This window comes from Apteryx rowi, unplaced genomic scaffold (genome assembly GCF_003343035.1).
Source record: "Apteryx rowi isolate R43461 unplaced genomic scaffold, aptRow1 scaffold_259, whole genome shotgun sequence".
Lineage (NCBI taxonomy): Eukaryota > Metazoa > Chordata > Aves > Apterygiformes > Apterygidae > Apteryx > Apteryx rowi.
This window is the reverse complement of record NW_020448963.1, coordinates 642,671-668,544: the sequence shown is the minus strand read 5'-3', so window position 1 is coordinate 668,544 and position 25,874 is coordinate 642,671. Positions and strand designations below refer to the sequence as shown.

At 54.3% G+C, this 25,874-nt stretch overlaps 1 protein-coding gene across 1 annotated transcript in view; it reads right to left on the bottom strand.

The window, feature by feature from the left end:
- The window catches only part of EPHA8 (EPH receptor A8), a 49,289-nt gene extending 23,667 nt beyond the window's left edge, over nt 1-25,622 (bottom strand). The window contains exons 1-3 of the mRNA XM_026067383.1: nt 25,538-25,622; nt 11,323-11,387; nt 3,438-4,101 (exon numbers count right to left, since the gene is read on the bottom strand). Of these exons, the coding sequence (XP_025923168.1) occupies nt 3,438-4,101; nt 11,323-11,387; nt 25,538-25,622 (814 nt within the window). The remainder of the gene's footprint in view (nt 1-3,437; nt 4,102-11,322; nt 11,388-25,537) is intronic.
- Nucleotides 25,623-25,874: the final 252 nt, after the last annotated feature.

The following is a 25,874-nucleotide window of genomic DNA, read 5'->3' as shown; positions in this document are numbered from 1 at the left end:
ACCATCCTCGCCTGCCTCCGGGACTGCTGAGTCTCCCTCTCCATCTCCGAAGGATGTGGTGCCTGTGTCCCCGGCTCTCAGCCACGCATACATTTTAGGAGGTGGCTTGTGGGTTTCTTTGCTCCCACAGAAGCGGAATCAGGGGGTTTGTCTTTGGGTTAAATGCTCCCCTTTTTTTCATTTAGCTAATTGCGCTGATCACATTGAAATATGTCTCTATTCGGCCTGCACTGTGGCTATATATAAATAAGAAGAATTATGCTGATTGTCTTCTTACCTGATAAATCACTGGGTCAAATCCTTTTCACTTTGTGCTACTTATTCTACTATTATTAGGCTATTTAGGCAGGGTAGTTGCTATCTGCTGTGTGCAAGACATACTACCATGCTCTTTTCCTGCTCTGGACCCATACGTTTCAAGGAGGAGGAAGGCTGGGCTGTGAATGACCTCCCCTTCCCTGCCACCAGCAGTGACAAATCRTGCTCAAACCTGGTTTCTGCCCAGCAACGCACTGCAGCACCTGCACCACCCCACCCCAAGCCACAGCTGGAAAAGGGGCTCCCGTGTCCCTAAAGATGAGCCAGGGAGATGCACAAGGCATAGATACAGGGCACAGGTGGCTTGTGTGGTGCCAGGYGTGATGCACCCGACGCCAGGCTGGCTGGCAGCCTTAGCGTGGTCCTGCTCCCGGTGCCCCTGGGTGACAGAAAGGCTGAGATCCGGCACCCTCTAAGCCCATGGAAAGCCCCCTTCATGTCCTTATGGCAAGCATCGGGACATTGCAGCAAGGTAAAACGCGTGGATCCCACCAGGGCAAGTGCAAGAGGTCAGAGATCCCAGCCACCACCCTGCAGCCCAAGCAAAGAGACGTCCAAGTGACCGCCAAGAGTAAAGGGGATGAGAGGCCAAGCAGTCCACGGGGTACCCGCGTATCCTCCACCACATCCAATCTCATCCCAGCATCCTAGCTCCGTGGCACAGCCTTCCTTCTCCTTCGGAGGGTTTGGAACAACTTTGGCCACGATCTGGTTTCCTGAGCTGTCTTCCATCACTCTGGCAGGTCCTTAGAAAAATGAACATTAAAAAGGAGGGGGAGAAACCTCCACTGTTCAAACATCTTTAGCTTTGACAAATAAGGCGTCCGGCTGTGAAAGGCAAAAGGAAATTAATTTGGAATCACATTTTAAACATGGCCATAAAGGCAAAGTATCTTCTCTTTAATTTTTTTTCCCCCAAGAAAAAAAATGAATTTCCCTGATATTTATAGAAAGATTATTAGGGCCACAAGAAGTGATTTATATCATCTCGTCCCAGTGACGGAGAATGAAAAATTACTGGGGCGACAGCCACTGGAATCCTGCTTTTGTCCGCCTGACAATTAAAACAGCTAATTTCCAATTCCGACAGATCCACCAGGGTTATAAATCATTCCAGAAAGGCACTTTTCACCATGAAAAATGAACTCTGCCCCAATCAAGCACAAGAAGCTTAGATCAGAGATTTGTATCTGTTTGCTTTTGTGTGTAAATATATATACTCCGGCTCCACACCCACCTGCTGAAGGAGATGCTAGTAAGAAGGTGTTGCCTCTGCTCGCTTGATGCTGGGCTATCAAACTCCCCTTGCTCCTCCATTAGGAGCCGCTGAGGATAAATGGGACAGGGAAGACGCAAGGAAGAGGTGACCCTGAACCTTCCCCTCCGAGGTCAAAGAAAGGCCAGTGACATTTCTGCCTGGTTTCTGGCTCAAAAAGCTTTGGGAAGCCTCATGCAAGAGCACGACTGGTTGAACAGCGCAGGTCTGAGTCCATTTAAGTGCACTAGGACCAGCCTCCACCTGTGTCCACCCCATTCGGGGCAGGCTGAACCACGTCTCCTCCCTGCTGTGCCTATGGGTCAGGGGCTGTGCATTGAGGGGCAACGATCCCAAAAGTCAGGGCAGCCACTGGAAAGGTCACCAGGAGGGTGGAGAAGGAGCTTTCCTACAGCTTTGCCCTCTGGGAGACAGACGGACATGTTGCAACACAGACSCTGGGGCTGCCCTCTGCTCCCTGCCTGCAGCGCGTTGCGGTGCTGATCCCACCGGGCAAAGTCTCCTGTACAGGGCTGCAGGAGGGGGGGATGTGTGGAGGGCTTGTTCGGCACTTCTGAACCAAACCTCTAACCCACAGCTCCTTGCAGTCCTGGGGCTGGGACTGAATCGTTCAGGTGGCCTGCTCCAGTGCCCTCTTTCCAGGTGGCACACGCCTGGCCCTATGCAYGCTTTACACCTACCCTTTAATGCGGGAGAGAAAGAAATATCCTGAATTAGCACGTCTGTTCCGGGATGACTTTAAAATCAAAGGTCACAGGCAGGAGGAATTTCAGGTAGAAGCATTTATTCTGCCTGTCCTTCCAGCTCTGTATAGCTCAGGACTCTCTGGGGCCGGGGCCGGCGCCGGTCCCAGCGGCACCTGGATCTGTTCCAGCCCAACRTCGGACGTTTTAACCTTGCATCGAGTCTCCCTAAGACAAATGCTTCACTTAATATTTCTACAAAATTCAAACAAAGGCCCCACACGCTTATTTGCAGAGGCAGAACGCTGCTCCCCTAAATACCTTCTACGAAGAAACCAAAAGCAAACAAATCTGTGTGGAGGGGGTCTCCCAGGGATCCCAGAGCACCAAGCTCTGTACACATCCACCCCCTTGCCAGCAACAGAGCCCGGTACACAGCTGCTGCTGGTCACCCCGCTTCCTTATCGCAGTTTGTACAGTTGGCAGCCTGAAGTCTGTCCTGCGGCACTGAGGATCTCAGGGAAGGCTCTCCACACCTCCGGATGGGAAGGCACTGCRGCAACCCCGGGGAAGAAGGGGGTGATGGATGAATGCGATAACCTTGTTTTATAAAGCTCAGTTTCTCTCTTTTTRTTTTCCTTGCTGTCAAGCTCTCTGCGAAAGAGAAGCAAGCGATGGAGGACGTCGGAGAGCCCAAGTGGGTTTCTCTGGAGCGCGCCAGCATGAATCACAGCATCGCAGCTGCTGCGGGGACACAGCTGGCAYCTCGGGACCACGCGCATCGCAGTAGGGTAAAATGTCTCCCTGCACCCAAGGCAGCCCTCATCCCAAAGCCAGGCCCCCGTCCCAAAGCCATGCTCTGTGCACCAGGCACTGTCACCGTCAGGTCCACAAAGAGCTTACAGATGCTATCAGGGACCTATTTGCTAGCAAGAGACATATGAGCAAGCAAGCAAAGGCTTGGGCAACCCTTAGCCTCAACAGGCCAAAGAAACAGTACCGGTCTCCGCCATGGTCCCACCAGCTCATTCTGCAAAGCTCTTTCTCCAAGTTCTTGCAAGCAAGCCTCTGTCCTCCACCTTTCCCCCCAAAAAGGCCAAGATCCTCCCCGCAGCCAGCCCTCCCCTTGCAGACACCCTTAGCAAGAAGTGGGGACTCACCCACGCAGGAATCCCGCTGCTCTTCGTAGCCAGCGCTGCACACGCACTTCCCAATGGGCACCAACCATTCCCCCTCCGCRCTGCAGTACATTTTGGGGGTGTCCCTCTCCTCCGAATGGCCTACGCACTCTCCCCGCACTTCCACCAAGGAGGATGAGTCAGCCCCAGTCACAGCCTCGGAGAAGGATGCCAAATTCCTCACCATTGCGGGACACTTCTTGTAGTACACCCGCACCGAAACAATTGCGATGCAAGCGCCTATGTCCTGGAAGGCCAAGTAGAAACCCCTCTTGCTCAAGGGCCCCACACCCCGCACCTCCGTGTTCAGCTTCAGCCGCCTGACACCCAGGTCCACGCTGGTGAAGCTCTCATCAGCTGCAATGGTGTCGATCTTCATAAACTGACTCTCCCGGGTGCTGGCACCCAGGTCACGGTCCGACTCCAGGTAGTAGAGGTTGAAAGTCTCCTTGCAGGTGCCCAGCACACCCGGCATGCTATTGCAGTCCCGCAGCGTGAACTTAATCTCCGCGTAGACCCGCCGGGCACCGTCCCGTTGAACCCAGTTGGTCCGCAGCCAGTTGTTCTGGTTGGGGCTCATGACATTACAGACCTGGTAGGTGTGGATAGGGCTGAAAAATTCATCCATTTCGTTGATCGAATCCCACTGCGGAACAGAGAGAGAACAGGTCATTCCAGGTGCCCTCAAAAAACCGTGGCGAGCACAGGGCATGCGTGAGTACGTGCCGTCATCCACCCAGCGACAAACTCCCAGCGCCCCAGGAGCTGCGGCTGAACGTGAGATGGTTGCTAGCGTTGGCCATAGGAAAATAATTAAYGGAGCGGACCCTCCCTGCCTGGAGGTACCGCTCGCCTTCCTCGGGCTGCCAGCCCTGCCACCGTGAAGGTGAAAGGGGGGGGCGTCCCCCCCACTTTCACCATGCTGTTCATGCCCTGCCTGCCTCCGGCATGTGCACGTGGCACGGGACCACTGCGCGGGCGAGCTGGTGTCTGCAAGGGTCCTGCGCCGTGTCCCCAGCTACCAAGCCGCCCCCCCACCGCAGCCGACGAATGCTCCGTCGGGGGACACGGAGCAGGAAAACAAATCTCTTTAGCAGCCTCGCAAGTACATTAAAATAAAGMCCCAGGCTTGTTCTGACGTGGCGTGAACCATGTTTCTCATTCCAGTGGCGACCCGCAGTTCATTATAGACGCAAAACCAACAGCAGCCCCGAGACAGCCGGCCTGATTCTCAGCGCAGAGAAGGGCAAGCCCAAAGACTTTACCCCGGCATCCACGACAGCAAGCGAGGAATACAGATCTGCCACCAACAGGCACCCAGAAGCCTTGCTACGTGGCCGCGAGCACTGCAGGGACAGGACACGACTAGGGGAGAGCGTTGCAGCCCCAGAGCATAAGCGTTATTGGAGGGTTTATCAGTGCTACCAGTGAGACAGGCTACTACCYTCTTCCCCTTCAGCTAAAAAGGTCCTCCCTCATTTAACTCCCGTGAATTGCAGGATCCTGCGGAGGAAGCGTTCCTACACCTTCTGCAAATGTTACGGTGATCAGAGCAGCTATTTCGGCGATGTGTATCTTCGAAACTCCCCTGGCGTTTCACCTTTAGGAGAAACCTCTGCTTCTCACTCTTAAAGAGCTCGTAGAAGCTTGGAAAAGGCAGCAGCTCCAGGTGCAGTCCGCAGGGGAAGCACATTCAGCRTGCAGCAGGAAAGTTAAGCCGCTTGCAAGAGAAAAAAAATTGTTTCTAATTCTTGGGGGAAAAAAATGGAATCCAGAATGCTTGGGCTTGTCCCAGCACTGCCTGGACCAGGGACTGTGTATCGCTCCATAGGACCTGCTCTGGACCCCAGCGATCAGGCAGAAGATGTGGAAATCCGTGATCTCTGGGAAGAGCTGTGTCCATGAACAGCAGTTCCCCTCCAGTTATGCCCTGAGCCTCCGGCCTCCAGCCTCCAGCCTCCAGCTCCCGCACGGACGCTGCAGAGGGTGTGGAAGTCATCGTCACAATTAATTGAGCACGAATTAACACAACATCTGCTTTCTGCCTTTTCCCTGCTGGATCCCCCTGAGAAATGAGGCGGAACCGCGCGCTGGGAGAGACACGCGGCGCGATGGCAGAGCGGAGAGYGGCAGGCAGGGATGCTCCCTCAGCAGCACAGCCAGCCCCCCRCTGCAAGGGCTGTGGGCTCGGGGCTCTCCGACAAGCCAGAAAGTGCTTACGGTGTGGACAGAAATACCTTGGTGTATGGCTGGTTTGGTCTGCTGCGGTTCTCCTGCACCCGGAAACATTCATTTCTACCCCAAATCTGACAAAGGGAATAGTGCTCGTGACCACAGCATCTCCTTTATCCATGTGACGCTGTCAAAGCTGGAACCGTCCTCCCCGCTGGCTGAGAGCAGGGGTTTAAATGCTCATCTCCAAGCACTAGCAATGATCAACATCAAGCTCAAGGAAGAGTTTGGAGGGTTTGCACTCGGAGCATTTCTTTTTCAAACTTTGCATTTTAGTGCAGAGCACCCGGACTGTCAGTTCTTCCTCCAGGTCATGCAGCATCGTGGGCTCCCAGTCGGTGACTGGCCTTAATACCATGTAGTTAGCCTACAGGACAAGTGCCGTACCATCGGTGGAAAGGCGTGAAGGCCACACGGGCTGGTGGCTCAGATGCCGCAGGCACATTTGCCTGCTGAGAAGGATCAGGCTGGCAAGTAGCCAGCAGCGTGCCCAGGTGAAAAGCCCTGGCAACAAGGGACCTCAGGTCCCGTCACCTCCATTCGGGTCCCAGTTCCCCAAACAGCGGCGCTGGAGACCGTCCCATTCGGTACCAGGGGACCCACTTTAGGAACCGCCGCGACTTGAAGGGTTTTTCTGTTTCRCCTTAATTACAGACTCTTACGGCGAGCTCCTTCCCGGGGAGGGGAGTCTCTGACCATCTGCAGCTTTGACTTTGAACGGTTCGGGGCTGGCGATACGATCAGTTCAAGAACGCGAGCGCTGTGCRTGCACCTGGCCTCCCGGCCCTGCTCGCATCAGCCTGCTCTCGGCTGCTGGCTTGAAGTGGCTTTTATTAAACGAAGCTCAGCTCGGCCCCTGTCGTTGCGATAAGATCCCCTAGCGAGATGGAAACGAGGACATCATAATTAACGTGGCGAGCACGCGTGTATGTGTGGGGCGGGGAGGAGGGGGGGGGCAGGTTTTCATCTGTATTCAGGGACTTGTCTAATGGCTTAAATTAAAGTCAACACAAGTTATATATAAAAAAAAAAAAAGTTGCCAGATTATGAAAGGCAAAAGATGCAAATACCAGATATCTGGGCAGCTGAGCAAGGTCTTAAAAGTCTCCCAGGGCCTGTGCGGGTGCAGCATAGAGGGGAGGAGGAGGAGAAGTGGAGGGGAACGAATGCACAAGGAGAAACTACTTTCCTCCGAGGAAGGCTCTCAGCCTCTTTACTTTGCAGGACAAGCGCCTCTCCCCAGCCAAAGGGAGATGAGGGACCAGGCCTTCCCAGCCCTGGGACGGCTTCTGGGAGGGTTGCGGTGTCCGTCTGGCACGGCAAAGCTTTTACTGCTCCTGGGACATCCAGCACTTTCCTGAGAGCAAGCACCGAGCTGTGGTTCCTCCCCAGAAGCTGCCTGGTCCCTCACACCGCTGTCACYGGGAGAGGGAAAAGAAAAGACGTTATTGCAGCTATAAATCATTAGATGGGAAGGGGGGGAGCGTTTAATAGAGGTAATCCCCATAAAATCAGTCACTGCAATGGCTAACGAGGGATTTGTTAGGCAGTTAACTACCCTGAGCTTTACTGCAGGTGATTAACTCCTGGTAGTGACCAGCATCTGGGGAATTAGCAATAACACAGCATTTACTGAACAAGCTCTAGGGGATGAGCTTTTATCTCAATTACTAGTTTAAATCTTTATTTTCCAATGTTCCGTTCCCACTGATCCATTTTTTAATGAAAACGAGTTTTGCCGCAGCTTGCTCTGTAACATGCTGGTATTCTCCTAGGCAGAGGGGCTCTGTTTGGAAGAGAAGCCCAAGGAGATGACACCAAGGACACCAGAGTGATGGATGACAGAAAGCATGGCCCCAGGCAGACAGGAGAGCCCTGATATCTTCTGGCGCTTCAAGAAGGCAGCTGGGACCTCAAAGCCGGTGTCCAAATGGCAAGCACACAGCACAACTCAGGCTGGAGCCACGGTTTTCGCAGGGTGAGCTCAGGGCAAAGGAAGAGCCGGCTCCAAGCACCACGGCAGAGCGAGCAAGTCAGATTTCCTTCCAAGTCGTGAACCGGTTGCTGGCTGCAGGGCCGAAGTCAGGCTCTATTCGTAGATATTTTAGCAGCCAAACCAAGGCCTCACCTTCCAAAATGTCCCCTTCTGCCTATGGTTTGCTCTGCAAACAGCTCAGTCCCAGGGCGTTCGCAGTAGCATGAAATTCCCATCCGCAGCGTGCAAACGCTGCTGGGAGACCGTCCTATGGGCAGAAATGTGCCGTCTGTACTCTCAGCTGGTTGTTTAAGCAAATCTGGTGCTTTTCTGCCTTTTTTTCTTTTTCTTTTTTTTTTTCCCCCCCTTTGAGTTGCTGCAGAATGAGGAAATAGCATCTCAGCTAACTGTGTTCAGGGACCTCAGGACACCACCTTTCAGCAGGACAGGAGAGGAGCAGAGAAGGGGATGTGCAGGAATCGCCTCAAAGGTCTTTCCCCACGCTCCTGGAGCTAAAACCGAGCATGCCAGGGAAAGGGGCACCTGCCTGGGTGACGGATGCCCACCAGCTCTCCAGGTTGACCCCAATCAGCCCTTACAGCTGGGGGACCAGATYGCGGAGGTCCTGGCAGGAGGTGGCCAGGGAGGTCGCAGGAGGCACGGGAGGGTCATTTCCCAGCGCTCAGGGTGCTCCCATCATAGTTAAGGTTGCAGGGCATCGTTCGAGCTCCTTGGATACCCCGTGGCTGAGCAAAATCATTTCCTGTTTGACTTTGTAAATCAAAGTAGACGATACAATAATCATTAATAATATGTCGACTTATTTCATCGCCGTTTTAATTAGTCAGTAGAAAAGCAATTTGCAAGGGGGGGCCGATCAGGTTCCCTCTGATCCAGCAGGTCATGTGCCAGGCAAGGAGAGGGGGAGAGAAGGACACCGGGGCGTTTTGGTGGAGAGGGCTGGCAAACGGGAGGCACACAAGGGGAAGGGGCAGCCTCTTTGACAGCGCTGATAAGAGTTTAATTATCGATGCAAAGGGAGTTGTTCCGGGGATGGAGCCGGCTGCAAAGCTCCCGGGAGCTCTTTGAAGTCATAACTGAGAGAAGCCGGAGCCCGCGGGACGGGGATGCTCCCGGTGACCCTTCCGCTTCCTGCACGCGTCGCAGGGGTGGAGGTGAGGGGCACGCAATTAAAACCCGGAGCGGCTATTACGGCCAATTACCCCCTCAGTTAATTATCCAGTGGGAGGAAATGTCAAAACAGGCCGCTCATGCCTCCCTGATGGCTTGACTCTCCCCAGGACCAAAGCGCTGCTGACCCTGCTGCTCCCAGCGCTCTTCTGTCCTTGCTGGCCACAGCRGACCCAGAGAGGAAACAGTTTGCCGCAAGGCAAGATCACCCTGTCCACGGGTGTGATGAAAACGTCAGGGCTTTGCAAGCGATCGCGGTGAGGCTTAGCTGCAGCGTCCTTCCAGCTTTGCACTGCTGATGCTTTCCAGCCTCCTCGGACCGTTGCCCTGGCTGTACAGGTGGGCTCTGGGATCTCCCAGATCAGAAGAGAAAAAACCTCTGAGCCTGTGTTTTTTTTTCCTGTGACATCCTGAGGAGCCCCAGGAAGGAGGGGATGGGACCTGCAGGGGTGGGGAAACTTGGAGTGAAAAGGAAAGTGGGAAGCGGCTTTTCACAGCAAGCCATCAGGTGTTAGAAACGGGGCTATCATCTGGCACAGGGACACCTTCCCAAGCGCCACAGTCCTGGAGTTGCTTTTTGTGCTCTTTTAGCACCAAGTGAAGACCCAGACAGTTACCCGCATCCCCATTTTCACCAAGGCTCCGGCCCAGGGCTCACACATAGCGGAGGAATGGAAATTGGGAAGAGAGGTGGGCAAAGCACAAACAGCGGTCCAGGGTCAGCAATGCCGTCTCTCATCGGGAGGAGACTGTGATGGATTTGTCTGTCCACGGGCTATATTTCACGCTGAGCAGAGGCACTGCAGGGACATCCCCGAAGTCGAGGAGCCGTGCATCCTTGAGCGTCCCGGACACGCTCCAGCTGCAGCTCAGGCAAGGCAGCCAGCAAGGAAAAGCAGGATGGGGGGACCATTGCCACCTTTTTTTCCTGCAGGATTAGCTGAATTCAGGACATGGTAGCAAAAAATTAAGGGATCCCCAATAAAATCCAGCTTCACAGTGCTCCTTCTCCTCAACACCACCAGCAACCAGGCTCTACCCAGACCTTGCATCCCAGCAAGCTGCCACAGTGGGCAGGGGACGCGGCAGTTCCCAAGGACAACAGGTCTGAGGGACACCACAAGTGAGTCACGATCTCTCCTGACTGCAGCTGAGATGGTGCTGGGCAAACTCAGTCCCTCTCCCGGAGCAATTTTGAAATCGAGAATTTTTTTTCTAAAAAAGCTCTGTTTTTATCAAATGCAAGCTAACTGACAGGTCTGCTGGCCTGTATTTGTGCAGGAGATCACATCACATTAGCTCCATGGTTCTCTCTGACCTCGCATATGTGAATATTTCCAGGACAGTCATCACTGCAATAGCTAAGTGCTAAAATTAGAGCCGAGTTAATAATTTAATATATATACATGTATGACAATAATTGATATAAATCTCATCATTGTTATGATTATGAATTCACAATTCTGATCACTTCTTCTCGAATAGATAGTGCAGGAACTGAAAGTCTCAGGCAACAGATCAACGAAAATGATTAGAGGCCTGGAAAGATTTCTGTAGGTGATGGAATTGAAAAGATTAGGACCATTTAGTTCAGAAGGGGGCTGAAAAGAAGTGGACATGAAAAATCAACGCAACAGCAAAAGCTAGCTAGGCACCCCGATCTTGCACCTTTTTTGTATGCAGCAAACCACGCTGAGCTTTTCACTTTGTCCCATGTGTCTTATGGGATTTTTTTCTGTTCACTAAATGGATGAACAAAATTCTTAGGGCCAGGTTGCCGTTATCATCAAAAATTCACACTTACAATTTTTCATTTGCAGAAAGCTTCTGYGGCAGGAAAACCTGGCTGTGGAAATGCATGTGAAGGAACCGTGCGGATAAGATCCAAACAGCAGAGAGGACATGCTCACCCCACCTAGTCAGCGGGTCACCAGCCCTCCATCCTTCCTGGCCACACCGCAGGGCWGTGCGTTTACATCTCCATTACCCCAGAAAGTCAGCTGCTGTGGATTCCTGCATGCGCTGTTTGCCTGGTTCCCATAACGTGTCCCCCTGGTTACAGATGGWTCGCTCATTTTGAGCTATTCCTGCTCTGTCGCTCTCCCTTGTAAGGGAGGAATAAGATGCTCTTCAGCCTCAGTGCCCATGGGGTAACCCMGATGTTGAATTCCTTGGAGACAGCGAYTATCTCAAAGCTCAGGACTCGGTGAAAATTGRGCAAACCTGTTTCTCTCCACCCTCCCAGTGGGCTAGGAGCAGTGTGAAATGACTTTTCCTAATAGGCCGTATTCCACTACCAGCCTTTCCGGCATGGCATTTTCCCAACAGACCAGGTCCTCTCTGCCCCATCAGCGCTGATGAAGCCACCAGCCCAGGACTGAGGAGATGTCCACTCGCCCTGCCCGCATGGGCCAGCGGTGGCCTGCCCCTCTGGAGTCCCCAAAGTGCCGACAGCCACCTCATACTTACCCCATGTGAAGGGTAAGTGAGCCAGCCCCAGTCCCCCGGGATTGTCGATGTGTCTAGCAAGTTCACTGGAAAACACAGGAGCAAAACATTGCGTTAGAAAGCTTGTTCCCCATCCCCGAGGAGCAAGGCGCCAACCCACCGCCAGCAAACCCCCTCCTTGCACACCCACTAGGCACCCCGTGAGCGTGGCACGCTCGTCCCCTGCGTCCGTCACCCCAGGAGGCTGTGACGTCCCCTCTGCCGAGTGCCCCAAGCCTTGGCCCGTCCGGGGGGAAGAGGCGTCGTGTCCGCTAACAGGGACGAACGCCCGCACGTGGCATTGCCCTGCTCCAGCACAGCACGTACGGACACGGGGCAGAAGGAAGAGATAACAGCGTTACACTCAGCCCCTATAAATCCGAGTCACCTTCTCATTCACGCCAAGGGCTTGTTTGCCTGCGGCCAAGGTGGATAGGAAGCGAGGAGATGGCAGCAAATGCTGCTCCCCCAGATCTGCGGGCAGAGGATAGAGCAGATGACCGGGAGCACTGTGTCCTTTTGGAGAAGAGGGGGATGCAGGCTGTGGGTCGGAGGGGATGCAGAGCAGGAGGGGAGCCAGAGAAACGAGCGCTGAGGATCAGGTTCTCCGCTGGTCCTGCCCAGCCCGAACCGACACAACCGGGCCAGCATAATCCTCTTCCAGAGGCTCCTCCAAGCCCTTCAGGCTCGCTTCACTCATGGCAGTTTGAAATCTGCACTCCAAAAGCTGCTATAATTATGCACTGCAGCACCCGGCTCCGGCACAAAGTGACCCCCCGCAATCCTGGCTAACACCACGCCGGAGAGAGACCAGACTGCAGGGAAGAGACTGCACGAGGAGACCCATCAAAGCGACCCCTTTCAAAAGCCCTGCCACCACCAGGAGCCCAGCTTAACGAGGAGACATGGGCAAATCAAGGCGAGGAGAAGGAAGCTGTTTAGGCAGGGGGACGAGGACACCTTTGAACACGCTCAAGAACTTTCTATTGAAACCAGCGCGGTGTTGGCGGGGGACGATGGGAAGCAGTGGCATTGCCGCACGCACAGGGTGAGCTGCCTGCAGCTATAATCTGCTTCATGTGCTGCCCGTTAGCCCCAGACCCAGCTCTTGGTGGTGTTAGGCAGGGGGGAGCCTTATCGCTGCCTGGTAACGCTCTGAACTTGCTCCATTCTCTGAGGATGCTTGGGTGGATGGAGCTCACCAGATGGTTATGGGCTCCTGGACTCTTCTGCAGGGGCACGGTGGACCACCAGGACCRGAACAGGCCCCATGGCCTCCTCTGGTATCGCCCTGCTGTACCATCCATGTGCCTTTACCCTCCTGGCCTGGCAGCTAGCCCCCCAGCATGAGCTCAGGCTGCTGATGGGCTCTGCTTCCTCTGTTGGGTCATGCTCCACTGGGGGCTCATGGTGTCAGGGCCAGACCCAAATCTGGCCTGTGTTTCCTCCCACTGGATGTGGTCACACTACAACTGGCCCCTTCCTGCTCCCCCAAGCAGCTCACAGTGTCTCATGCAGGAGTCCCACCAAGCCTTGACATCTCACATGACATCCCACCTTGCTCAGCACCGCGGGGAAGGTGCACAGGCTCCAGGTTTGCAGTGGCACAGGGGCTTGGATGTTGTCCCTTGCCTGGACCAACGGGGTCCAGATCCAGAGGCTCAGTGAGCAGGTTCAGGTGAGAAGTACTGACACCTGGAAGCGAGTCCAACAGGCATAGACACCCACTGAGCCCATGTCTTGTCAACCCTTGCCCATCACCAGGTTCCTGCAGAGCCTGGCAATGCCTCCAGCTTTTCCCAGTGCTTTTCCCAGCGATCTTTGCCCTGCAACCACCCTCTCGCCATGGTAAGGCCAAATCCATAAAGGATTCTCGGTCCTTCCTGGTTGCTTTTCCTAAAGGTCAAGCAGTGCATTAACCCGGACCTCAGGCCATCTTTACGCAGCGTGTCTGTCCCAGCACCAGCCCTCGGCTGGACCTCCAGGGTCTGAAGCAAACTTGCTCTCGGCGCAAGGCTTGTCGCAGGGCAGATGTGGCTTGTCAGGACAGCAGGCTCCAGCCAGAGCAAGGGCTGGGACTCAGCGTGATGCAGGTCTGGGCAGCTGGAGGAACGGGTGCCACTTTCGTTTACTATTACCAGGCAGGGAAAGAGAAGGGGGGGGGGAGAAAGAAGCAGGGACGTGAGCTGGCTGTGAAACGCCGGGACTTCATGCTACTGACAGAGCAGATTAGGAGCTTTTGAGGCATTTATTAATGTTAGCAGAACAATTTGAAAGAATTTCCAGGGTTTCTAGTGTGACTTCATTGGCCCAACAGCGGGCTGAGCCCCTCTACTCCCCGCAAGGCGCTGCTCCGAGTGCTAAAGAGGCCCCTTGCCCCCAGCACGGAGTAATTACCTCGGAGATCTCAAATCCATTTTTATTTGTTATTGTTAATCTGAAGATTTTCTGCCTATTTTCCCTGAGTAATTCACCCAGCAGGAGCCGGGGCTCAGGAGTTTCCCTGCTCGTAGTGTGGGAGCCTGGTCCCGGTGACCCTCCACCATGCAGGGCAACCTCCTCAGCAGGCAGGCAGCAGGGAGGGGGACAGCTCCCGCAGACCTTTTCTCCCCTCCCCACGGTTTCTGCACCCTCTTTCCCACGCTGAGACATTCAGAGATGGACACGGCTGCATCTCGCTGCAGAACAGGCTTTCCAGGCGGCTTGAGGAGCCTGCACACACCAGGGGTCAACTGGAGCATGGCTCCATCACACCATGGACAGCAATGCAGTGATCTTCCCCAGGCCACATCGGAGCTTGCAGCCCCACTTGGAGACACTCTTCTGGTCCCCAAAGTTTTGCAAACTCTTCCCCACAGTACTGCATGGGAGCTAACAAGCCCTGGGGTAGCTAGTCCGGTGACGGATCCGCACAGGCCCGGCTCTCCCGCTCCCAGTTGTGGAACCAGCTTGCTACACCCCATCCCACCAGGTAGATGATACGGGTGTCGCTCACACCTCACATATAGAGCAAGGAGCTGTCTTCTTCCAGCTGTTCTGGTGCACAGATCGCCACGCTAGCGTGCATCCCTTGCAACACTCCCATGGAGCAGATTATCCATGCCTTTGTGCAGGAGGAAAGCTAAGATATTTCTTCTATTATTATTTAGTAAGTGTTTCGACCGAGTGCACCGGAGTCCTACCTGTTAAGCCCACTGCAGTGGAAACTGGACAAGTAGAAAGGCGTTCCCTTGCATTTAAGTTACTGGAAGGAGCCCGCTGCTTTGCATGCAACTGCCCCGGCCACCGTTTTGCAGGTGATTTCCCCCACCGTATCGCCCCTCCGGCTGACAGACCCTCCGGAACAGCCTGCCCTGGATGCAGGAGGGTGAACGAGACCCCCACAAAGGACCCCTTTCAGCCGAAACGTTTCTCAGCAAACGTGATGGTTGGGGAGACCTCTCTATCTACAGCCGGGTAATTTTGTTTGATGTTATGGACTGTCTGCACGTATCAGTCTCAAACGACAAGCTCCATTTTGTTTTCCTGAGCACCATTTTGATTTTTCRCTATTCTGTGCCTTGGCCTTGACTCGGCGTATTGAGCCAAAACACCAGGAGGTGTCAGGAGGAATTCTTGCACCGATGGAAAAGCTGTCAAGCCTGATTGTCCATTCAAATGGAAGCTCCTAGCAGCGAGCAGGTCACTTCCCTGGTGCAAACTAGCTTTTTTGAGCCCGGTGTCTCGCTCAGGGGAGACTTGTTTGCTTCTTTATAAAGTTGCATCACGTAATGTTGCGTGAGTAGCGCGCATTACAATCTCATACAAGCGGAGCAACCAGGAGTCAGAGATGACGAGGTATTTATGTTTGTATCTAGCTGCCAAACTCTAAGCAGTACTTGAGATGGGTGAGGTGGGATGGTATCTAGGTGATTTTTTTTGCCTGGATCCATATACCTTTTGTGTTGCTTAAAATAAAGAATTATTGCTTAGAAATCCTTCCCAACGCCCGCACACGCTTGCGTTGGAGATCACAGATCCTGCAAGGGTTTATCCATGCAAATAGAGGCCGTGGTGTCGTGGGGGGTCCCACTTCCAAGCAGTCAGCACCCGGGAATTGTGTTTACGGGAGCCACCACGACCCAGCTGAGGGGATCTCTGAACCCTCAGCCAGGCGGCGTTGCACGGCAGGGCGGTGGGACCGGACCAGGGTAGCACGCCAGGGGATGCCCCAACCTCCAGAAAAGCAGTCGGGGGCCAAGGCGGGGGTGGTGGTGGGGCTCTGAGCCCCTTCGCTAATCGTTAACCCACCGCGGTCCTCGCTCTAATTACTCCGCCGTCTCCCTCCGAGGCAGCGGGGCTTTGCAGGGCGCGCACGGGGAGGAAGGGTCGGCGGGAGCAGCCCCGTTCCCGCGGGCTTCGATTCCTCCCCATCGCAACTTCAGAGGCCTCCCCAAGACTCGCGGCGCGGCTCCTTCCCCGCAACGACGCCTTTTGCATCGATAATTCAATGCCGAGCGGCGCGCGCGGGTCCGCTCGATCCGGCTCCGCCGCCCGACCGCGATCGGCGGGGGGAATAACACCGAAGAGGTTTAACTGCAGTGGAAAGAAAGCGTCAGGGCTATGGGAAAGGCACCAGGAGAGGCTCCCCGAGAGGAGGGGAACAAGAGCAAGCGGGATTCGTTTCCCATAATCCGAGGCAGGACTTTGAAGAGGCAGGTGGGGCCGGGATGGGTCAACTATTTGCATCCCACCGTTTAATCCACGGGCCGTGCTGAATAGCCGGCCGCGACCTTTCCGGATTCGGGAGGCAAAAACCGGCACAACAAAGCTGCGTTTCGCTGGCCCCCAAGCATCCGGGGGAAGGACGCTTGGCTTTCAGCCTCCTCCTCCTCCTCCTCCTCCTCCTCCCTGGGAGGATGTTTATCTTTTAAAGCAAGGAAAAATAGATGCTTATTCTTGCGACCCCCACGGTTGGGGCTTCGAGGCAAAAAGCAGCGAGGTGGGAGGACGCTTTGGTATTTCCCGTCCGGGGGCCGTGCACAAAGCGCAGCCGCCCCGCGGATTTTTGGCCGGCGCAAAGGCAGCGGGGAGCTACCGTGGGGTACACGATCCGTCCGGGATCTGCCRCCGCGGTGGCCGGATCCGGGGAAGGTTTCGCCGAACAGCTGCTCGTTCACGGAGCTGGATGCACCAAGGAGCTGGCAGGCAGAGCGCTCGTGCCGCGGGACCCGTTGGCATCTTACTGCCCAGACAAGAAATTTAGGAAAGAATTGGGAGTAAATATAAAGCATACGCCCAAATCCAGCAGGCACGGAGGATTTCCGCATTTTGGGAAATGCCGGAATCAGGCCGCAAAATAAGAACGACAAAGAAACGTTTTCAGACAATTCCTGTGCGAACCCAGCGCCGGCTTTGGACGTGTCCTAATTGCCATTTCTTTTTTTTTTCTTCTCAGAACCTCCAGATTGTCACCRTGAACTTTCCATATTCTTTAATTTTATAGCGTTTTGTAATGCATCGGGAGCAGTAACGCCCTTAAGGACTGCCCAGAGGGTCACCCCTTTTCAGCCTACCAGGAGCAGGAGATACTTTGATGCAGGAAGAAAGCTTGTTTGTTCAATCAGCGCTAACAAAAAAGCCGCACTTCGGGTTTTAAAAATAAAATGATCAACCTGATCCTTCCAGACCCTGCATGATATCATGTAAGATAACACGGAGTGTAAGTGCATAACCTGTGGTAAGACTGAAATGCCATGAAATAATGTAAAAACAAAACAAAAYACTCCGAGTATAAAATATTTCCGAGGCAAAAAAACCTTGAAATTCCAAGGCAGGTTTTTTTTTCCCCCTAGAAAAAAGCATCCAAAGCAAAACAACAAAAAAGCCCCTCGCTCTCAAAAATACAGATGAGAAAATACAGACATAAAACATTGATCTTTCCTACTCAGTTTGAGACTCTCTTGATGTTCTTTGCATGGTGGGACAGCCAGGGCGGAATGGGCATGTTGGCTTAGGCGATCCAAATTAAAGCACGCGTGTCTACCCACTGCCGGGCACGGTGTTACGGTACCGATGTACCCCGGCCTAATTGCACGTAAAGGTTTTGGTGCAGCAGCAGAGCAAATGGTGCGTGGATAGAGCTGGACGTAAATAACCGGCTGGAAACACTCAAAGAACCGTGATGTCCCCAAGCTCAAGGGTGGGATGATCGGGGGCACGATCCTGAGCCGAGACCCGGAGCGAGGGGTGAGGACACATCTCCTCTTGCTTCCCTGCTCCCCGGTCCAAGAGCTTTGCCGTGGAGTCATGCTGGGCTGGGGAAGGGACTATTTTAGGCTGAAGGGGTGGCTGGGCTCGTTGTAATTCAGGGCAGAAGACCGAGGAGGAGGTGGGAAGACTCTAGGGACAGGAGGGGGGTGAGAAAGGTCAGGGAGGCAAGAAACTCCATGGAAATATTCAAGGGCTGGGAACGCGAGTGAGCGGAAGGAGCCGGACCGTGGCAAGGCTTGGGAGAGGCCAGGCACTGAGGAGAGGAGAGCCGCAGGGAGCCGAAAGGTCCCCGCGGAGCCAGACACATCCCCAAGGCTGTGGGGCTGCAGGGAGCCCCTAGCATCCATCTCCTCCCCAGGGCATCCAGCACCCTCGGTATAGGAGCTCCCCATGGAGAGAAAAACAGTACAGCCAGGGCACGGATGTCCCCGAAGAGCCACACCATAGCAAAAGGGGTTCGTACTTCCAGGTCTGCTCCGTAACTCTTGAAGGAACAGGGCTCTGCCAACCCGATGTCCCGCGATTTGGATTTAGCCGTTCAGTTTCGCGGGTCATTTCCACCATAATGTCCACAGCCTACGGACAACAGCACGGTCCCTCTCTCAGCCCGCGCTGCAGCTGGGCAGAAGGGAGGCTGCACAACACAACGCAACCGCCCTTCGGCAGCCTGTTTCGCCGGAGCGCTCCTAGCGTTAACGTTCAACTCTGCCRTGCGCACCATCTCCTGCCAAGGTGAGAGGCCTCATCCTGCACGTACACACATGCAATCTCCCCATCAACGCTCCCTCAAGGGGCAGCACCTTGCATCTTTGCCTGACCAACCTCCCTAAATCCAGCAACTTGAAGAACAGATTATTGATCTTCCCTCAGACTAGGACTTTCCGTTTTTAACCAGGCAGCAATGCCCATGACATGCCTTTCCCACTTGCTGTGAGCAAAATCTGCGTGGTACCCACTGACTGGGGCCAACAGAAGCCATCTCTAGCAGGGTTTGTGCTGGTAACTCCTTGGGGCTCCTCTGGGCTGGTCATCACATCGGTTTGCATCTACCTTCTCATTTCTCACTGCATTTAGATATAACAAACTTTGAGCACCGGCAGTGCTGGGTGCAGCTGAGATTTCGCACGCAGGCACCTGCCAAGGTTTTGGGGAGTCGCAACTTGCACCAAGCAACCAGGAGCTGCCATCCCATCCCACTCCGTTCAGGTCCTTATCCCAGCGCAGCTCAGCACCTTCGTTCCCAATCTATACACACAGCACCACGTGCTCGCACTGATATCTCCAGCCTGTTTGGGGTTTTGCAGCATCCGGATTGCTTGCCCAAAATCGGGATTCCCCCGGTATTGGCTTTCATGCCCTTCACAGTCCTGCAGCTGTCTGAAGCAAAGATTTGAGTTTTATCTTCTCTGGAGGATTCCGCTAAGAAAATATGGATTTTTGCAAATGTGCTCACTTATCTGGGCTATATGAAGGGGCTTTAGATGACGGTACCGTAGGCTATCAGGTGCTTCTTCACTAATTTCTCTGAGGACGTCTTTTACGCTCGCAGCAGTTGGCCACCCTAAATCATGCTGAGCTCTTTGTACCCCAGTGACATTTTTCAAGGAAGTTAATTTCTTTTAACGGCAATTACTTTGCTCTCTTAAAAATAGCTTTTTAAAATTGAACTTTTTCATGGACAAAAATACCAATACTAAAAACATTTGAGGAGACATGCTGAATACCTCATGCCACCAGCAATGAAATATCGTGGGAGTCTTTAAAGTTATACAGGAGAATTTCCTAGCACAAAAGATACCACATCTAAGGAAGAATCTCTATATTAAACCTCATTATAAAGGTGAATTAATCACTGGGCTAGAAATTGGTGGTTGCCTACAGACCAGCAATCATGGCCTGAGTACCTGCATCGTGGACAGACCCAATGATTTTTGGGTGCCCTTGATGCTGGGACAGAGCTGATTTCTCCAGCTGTGATCAGCACTGGCGGGACTTGCCGTTACCCTTAGAGCATCCAGAACTTTTCATGTGAAAAACTGGAGCTGTAGCAGAAAAGAGCCACGACCACAATAACAGGGCTGGAGGAAACGCCTTGGAGTGAGAAACCTGCAGTGCTCAGTCTCCGCGGCTTGTCGAAAAGAAGGGTGCGAGGCACCCTGGTAACACTCCGCGTGCTTTCATGGGGAGAAAATACGGGATGCGAAGGGCTCTTTAATCTAGGAAGGAAAGCATAACAAGAACAAATGGCTGGAAGGTGAAGCCAGACAAATTCAAATTAGGGAACCAAAAAGGTCCAATTTTTTTAACATCGAGGCTGATAAGCCATTGGAACAAATTATTAAAAGAAGTGATGGATTCTGCCTTTGCTGATGTCTTCAAATAAATATTGAACACCTTTCTGGTAGGTATGCCTTGACCAAATACATTTAATTAGGCTTTATTGGTGTGACTGGACCTGATCCATAAAGGATTTATGCCTTTTATGTGGTTATTTCTGACCTTAAGTAACATAAATCTACATATGCAGTAGGTGGAATTTTTTTTCTGTTTGTTTTTTGATGGAAATACGCCTGCGCGATCACTTTTGAACCAGGAGGGCTGAAGGGGTTAATCGTTTCTCTGGGACAGGGGGATAATTTCGAGCGTTGGTCATGCTAACACGCCTGGGTTAGGAGAATGAACTATCAAAAACTGTCAGCGTGTGAATAGAGTTATCGTATGAATGGATTTGCCTCCGGAGATAAAGGGAACACCGAAGGCTGCCAGCTAGGCGAGCAGGGATGTATTAAACGGGGGACCCGACTCGAACAAAGAATGGAGGTGTCAGGACGTCTCGATAAAATCCGGGCTTCCCAGTGCGGGAGAGCGGGAATCCTGCCTGCCGGTGACAGGGGACCAGCCTCTCCCAAAAGGACGAGCGGGAAGAGCAGCTCTTCCTCCCGCTCCGCCTGAAGGGCTTTGGGGATTTTTGTCATTGTTGTTCGCTTGTTAGTTCGTTTTTCCTGTAGGTACAATTTTTTTTTTTTTCCCCCCCTCTCCTCGCCATTTTTCCAGCTATCAAAATTTGGGAGCGCCTTTGTGCCTTTAGCAACCAGCTGGGTTTTCAGGCGTGCTTAAATCTGGATTCATCACACCTATTTCCACTCCTCACCTTTTTTCCCCCTCCCCGCCACTGCAAATAAACCCTTCAGGATTTCAGGAAACAAGAATTTGAGGAGGATGAAAAAGAGCTCAAAAAGTAGGTCCACGCTGAGCCCGGTTGCATTATTTTCCTGCAAATGTTTTGGTTGGGGTTTTTCCAGAAGTTTTATAAGCTATTAATACCGGAAGGACAGAAATGAAGGTGAGAGCAGAAACACATCCCTCATGCACCAGCCTCCTACAGTCACGCAAGTATTTGCTTTGTATTCCAGCATTTTGAGGGCAATCAGAAAAAATAACACCCCCCAAAAATGACTTTTTTTGTTTTTTTTTTTTGGCTAACACGCTGCAAATCAACCGCCCGTTTTAAACGAATGTTTCTCTATTCTCTCATCCCCCAAAGTCTGTTCGCCTAAAACCCCTAATTTCCTATTCTTATTAAAGAACATGGCATCCTTTTTACAACTGAAAAAAAAAGCTATTTCCTCTCTCTTTCCAGAGCTTTGCTTAGCCAGCAGCCCCCAACTCCAACGTTGCTGGAAACGGGGTAGCAAAGTACCGTTAAATAAATACGTAGATGAGTTTTTACCTCTTTTTTTTCCCTGTTTGAGCACAGGGGCAATTAATGAGATTACAACCGAGAGATTAGCGGGGGAGATGGCTGCAAAACCCTCTCCGTGTTAGGCTGCGGTCCGTGCTAAGCCCCCGTTTTCGGCAGCAAAGCGAGCGGCTGGGTTTTCCCGAGGAGCCGGAGCGCCCGGYGCTCCTTCGCATCCGATTCCCCTTTCGCAGCAGGCCGCGGCATCCGAGGGAAGCGTGCGCGGGTTACGGCGAGCCCGGCGCGCATCCATCTCCTCCTGTTCCGAGCTACATCTCTCCGGGACAAATCAATCCCCATCTATGCCAGCTGCGAGGAGGAGGAAGGTGTCCCGCCTTCCGGAGGGAGCGCGGAGCAGAGCTGCCCCTATTACCTGGAAGCAGACCCCGGCCCAGCGGCGGGGTTTAAAGTGCTGTTTTTCCGGAAGGAAAAAACAGTTTGTCACCGCCAGCCCTAAAACATGGTAATTTCTACTCTTCTGGTTTTGCTTCAATACAGCAAAGATATTTCATATTTTATTATTTAAATTTACGTCAAGATATCACATAAAATATTCAAGTAATTATAGTCACCTATGCCACTCGTACAATAGCGTTAATATTTTTTCTCTACCACACTATTTCGTATTATCAAAATGAACTTTTTTTTTTTTAATCTCCCTGCTCCAAAACAATTTAACAATTTCAAACTGAAAAATTTCCAGTGCTCCTTCAATGAAAATATTTTAGATCCTGCAGATTTTTCGCCTACAGGAAACATCTCGGTTTTGGCTTCCGATGCTTTTTGCAATGGCTGCCACGTTGAAATGTGGGGATTTTCCCATGAAATGGCAATTCTATTTTCCTACCAGCTCCCATTTCCAGGGCATCCATTGCACAGTGGGCTGAAGAGAAATAAAAATAAACTCAAAATTGCTTGGAACAAATCTTTTCGGATAGATAACCAGATTGAAGCAGATTCTTAGGATTAATACACATCTTTACGGACCAATTACCTCCCGATACGCGCACACGGAGTGCAACACAACCCAGCCTTAAATTCACTTTGTAGCTGTAATTTTCTACCCTGCAGGTCTTCAACCCCCCCAAATAAAATCGGTGATGCCTGGCAAGTGCAGAATTGACAGCTTGCGCCATGTGTGCTGGACAGTATCGCCTGTGCGATACCTCCCGGGTCGTCTCCATGAGGCCAGCGTGGAGACTAAAGCGGTGGGGAGGTCTCCGTGGGGCTGGGACCATCACTGTGGGGCTGGGACCGTGGCTGCAGGCTGGACTGTGAATCCCTCCCTCCCCATCTCCAAGATGTTGCGCATGGAGCCCCGGCCCTATTCTTCGCATCCCGGATTTGGGAACCTGGTTGGGGACGGCACAGGTGGAGGTGACAACGGAGGAGTCAGTTGGCCCTTGCAACCTGCTACTGTGGGCGCGCTTGTGTGGGTGACCCTGCCCAGAAGGATGGGAGGTTCATACCCTGTTCCTGCTAGGATCTGTCCCATGCCAAGGTGTGTCCCATAACATCGCTGCAGCCCCGTGGACACGTCTGTCCTCCGGCTTGCCTGCAGGGCCCCTGGCCGGGGCAAGCTGTGGCAAGAAGCACACCCTGCCCACCATGGCTGTGACAGCAGGGAAACATCATGGTCAACAGCAGCAACCATCGCACATCACTGCTGCACCTTCACACCATGCCAGCACACACTAAGCACTGTAGAAACCAGGTAGCAAAACCCGGCATAACCGAAGTCCAGGAGACTCCATCGCTGTGCTGCGCTTTGCAGCTTCTCCCCATCTCTCTAGTCCCAGCCCAGTGCCAGGACTCTCCACAACCAACATCAAACCCAGACAATCTTGCGGCTGCGTCGCTGGCCCTTCAGACGCTCATGCCACCTGGGCATGGTCAGCACAGCCCCTGCACAGACACCGTCACCAACCCGTCCCCGAGTACGCGGTCATTCCCTAGCTCCACTACCTTTGCACCACAGCAGAGCTTGTGGAGGCTCTGGCATCCTTGGGGACAGCGGACAGAGCACCATCGGCTTTCTCCGAAGTCCCACGCATGGTCCTGACACCAGCCAGCACTTTCTGCATGGTCCTACCCCATCACCCCAGATCCAACCTGTCAGGTCTTCCCCACTCCATGCCTCGTACATCCCTGCTGCCCCTGCTCAGAGCTGTCACTGAGACTAGCTTTCCTTTCCAAAATGTCTTGCAAGAAACCCAGATCTTTCCCGGCCAGGGGCACACGGAGAGCAGTCCAGGGCCCAGCTGTCCCTGCAGATGCTGCAAAAGCCACTCCAACAGCCAGCGATCTCCATGGGGCCTTGCCYGACATGCAGGAGCTCCAGACTGTGGGTATTATGGGAAGGACCATCCCCCCCCTTCCCCAAGCCTGCTGACCCGAGCTGAGCCATGCAGTCCCACCGTGGAGCCTGTGCTTTGCCATCCCGCAGGTTTGGGTTTTTACCCCTGTTCTGGGGACAAAAGCAGGGACTGCAGGCAGAGCGGATGGTCCCCACGGCACCATCATGCTGATGGCCAGCCCCGTCTACCCAGGGCAGTCTCCAGGAGGCCGTACCCTGGACAACCCGCTCTCCTCCTCCTCCTCTGCATCACTGTCTCCTGGCTACTACGTCCTAGAGAAAGGTGAATTTCCAGCTCCCCTCTCTGCTCCATTCGTCACCTAAGGAGCCCAGAGGAGACCAAGGAGCCAGCAGCTGCTGGCAGTGTGATTTGCTCTGCCCACAACTAGGGTCAGCCGAGTCCCGGCTGGGCTGTCCTGCTTCATAATGCCGCAGCTCCCCATGCCATGGGACATGCAGAAGACAGCTCAACGGGGTACCGCAAGTCAGCCCTGGGCTCAGGGCAGCTAGTGCTCTGTGGAGCGGAGGGAGAGCAAGCGCTCAGGGGTGTGAGGGTGGCGAGGTCCCTTCCTGTCCCCCCACACCCCATCTCCAGCAACAAGAGGCTGATGCAGCCCCAGCAAGGGCAGGAAAGCCGATGGAGAAAGGTGCAGGAGGAATGTCAGGAGCTGGCAGAAAATGAGGGTAGGACCAGCAAATAGCCGGAGATGAGCAATACAGATGAGGAAGACAGGCTGGGAAGGAGGGAAGGTAGGGATGCGTGCCGGAAGATGGCAGCTGGAGCAGGGACGCGGCCCCACAGGGTGCCGCAAAGGGCACGAGGCAGCCCGCTGCCGGCCCGCGGGCCTCGGCACGACAGGAGGACAGCAGGGCAGGAGATGAGAGGGATGCCACCGCCGTGACGGGGTAGGGACACGGGCACCGGGGTGCGCCGAGGAGGGCCGTGCAGCGCTGGCCGGGGATAGCATCAGGCATAGCAGACGGAGGAAGGATGCTGCTGCCGGCGCCAAGGACAAGCTCGGGAGTAGGAACGCCACATCTCCGGGTGACGAAGATCAGCAGACCCRGGAAGCAGTCACACCGCTGCCAGCGTGGAAAAGAGACAAGCGAATGGGTGACAGGCAGCGGGAACGGCGCTGCCGGAGCCGAGGGGGGCCCGAGCTGCAGGAGCAGGATTTCACTGCCGACAAGGGCCAGGGCTGAGCATGGCCGGGAGCGGGGTGGAGCRGCCTGGGCAGCCGGAGCAGGCCTGACGCTGCTGACATCGAGCCGTCGGGAGAGGGTCCCTGGCTGCATCCCCGCTTCCCGCTTCCGAAGTTTCCAGCCCCTTCCCTCTCGGCAAGTTTCCCCATCCGAGCGCCCTTCCGCCTGCTGCAGCCTGCTCCCTGCACCTTCTGCACGGCCCTCCCGAACCCATCTGCTCGCTCCGTCGCAGCCCACGCTGCCCTGCCGGCACGCGCTGTCCTCGGCTATCTCCAGCTCCGGTGGTGGAGATGGCCACCGCTGAGCCGGTACCTGCGTCCCAGTCCCCGCTGTGCCCGTCCCCGGCATGCTGCAGCATAGTCCTTGCGGGGGGATGCTGGGCAGAGCTGGCAGGTGCTGTTGCAGAGACCAAGTCCTCCTGCCCGGCTCTGAAGTTTAGCCACTGCGCAAGAGCTCCAGGATCAGCAAATTCGGTCAGGCAGGAGCCCAGGGCTGCGTTCCCCTGAGAGCGGGGAGAAGTCAAGCCCAGCGGGGAGATCATCACTTGCCAGTAAGCCCATGCAGACGCATCCGAACTAGCCAGCCAAACCGATCCCGCCGGTCCCCCCAACATCGCCCCGTCACGCCGGGGCCAGCCGGGCTCCTACCTTCGCTGGTGGTGGCGGAAACGCAGGCAGCCAAGGCGACGATGATGGAGAGCGAGGACGTCAGATCCCCCCGTGCCCATGCCATGGTCGGGACGGGCTGCCAGGAGCGGGACGGGCTCGCCCCGCTCGTGCCGGCACCTTTGCGAGCGAGCGCCCGGAGCTACGGCGCGCGCCGGCTAATGCAAAGGCACTTTTGCGCGCATTGCTCGCATCCACACAGGCGAGCGGCACGGCGGGGAGGGAGCAGCCCGCCCGTCATCGCTCGCGAGCCAATTGGATCGGCGGGCTCCGCAGCGAGCCCCCCTTCCCGCTCCACACACGCACGCTGTACCCAGCC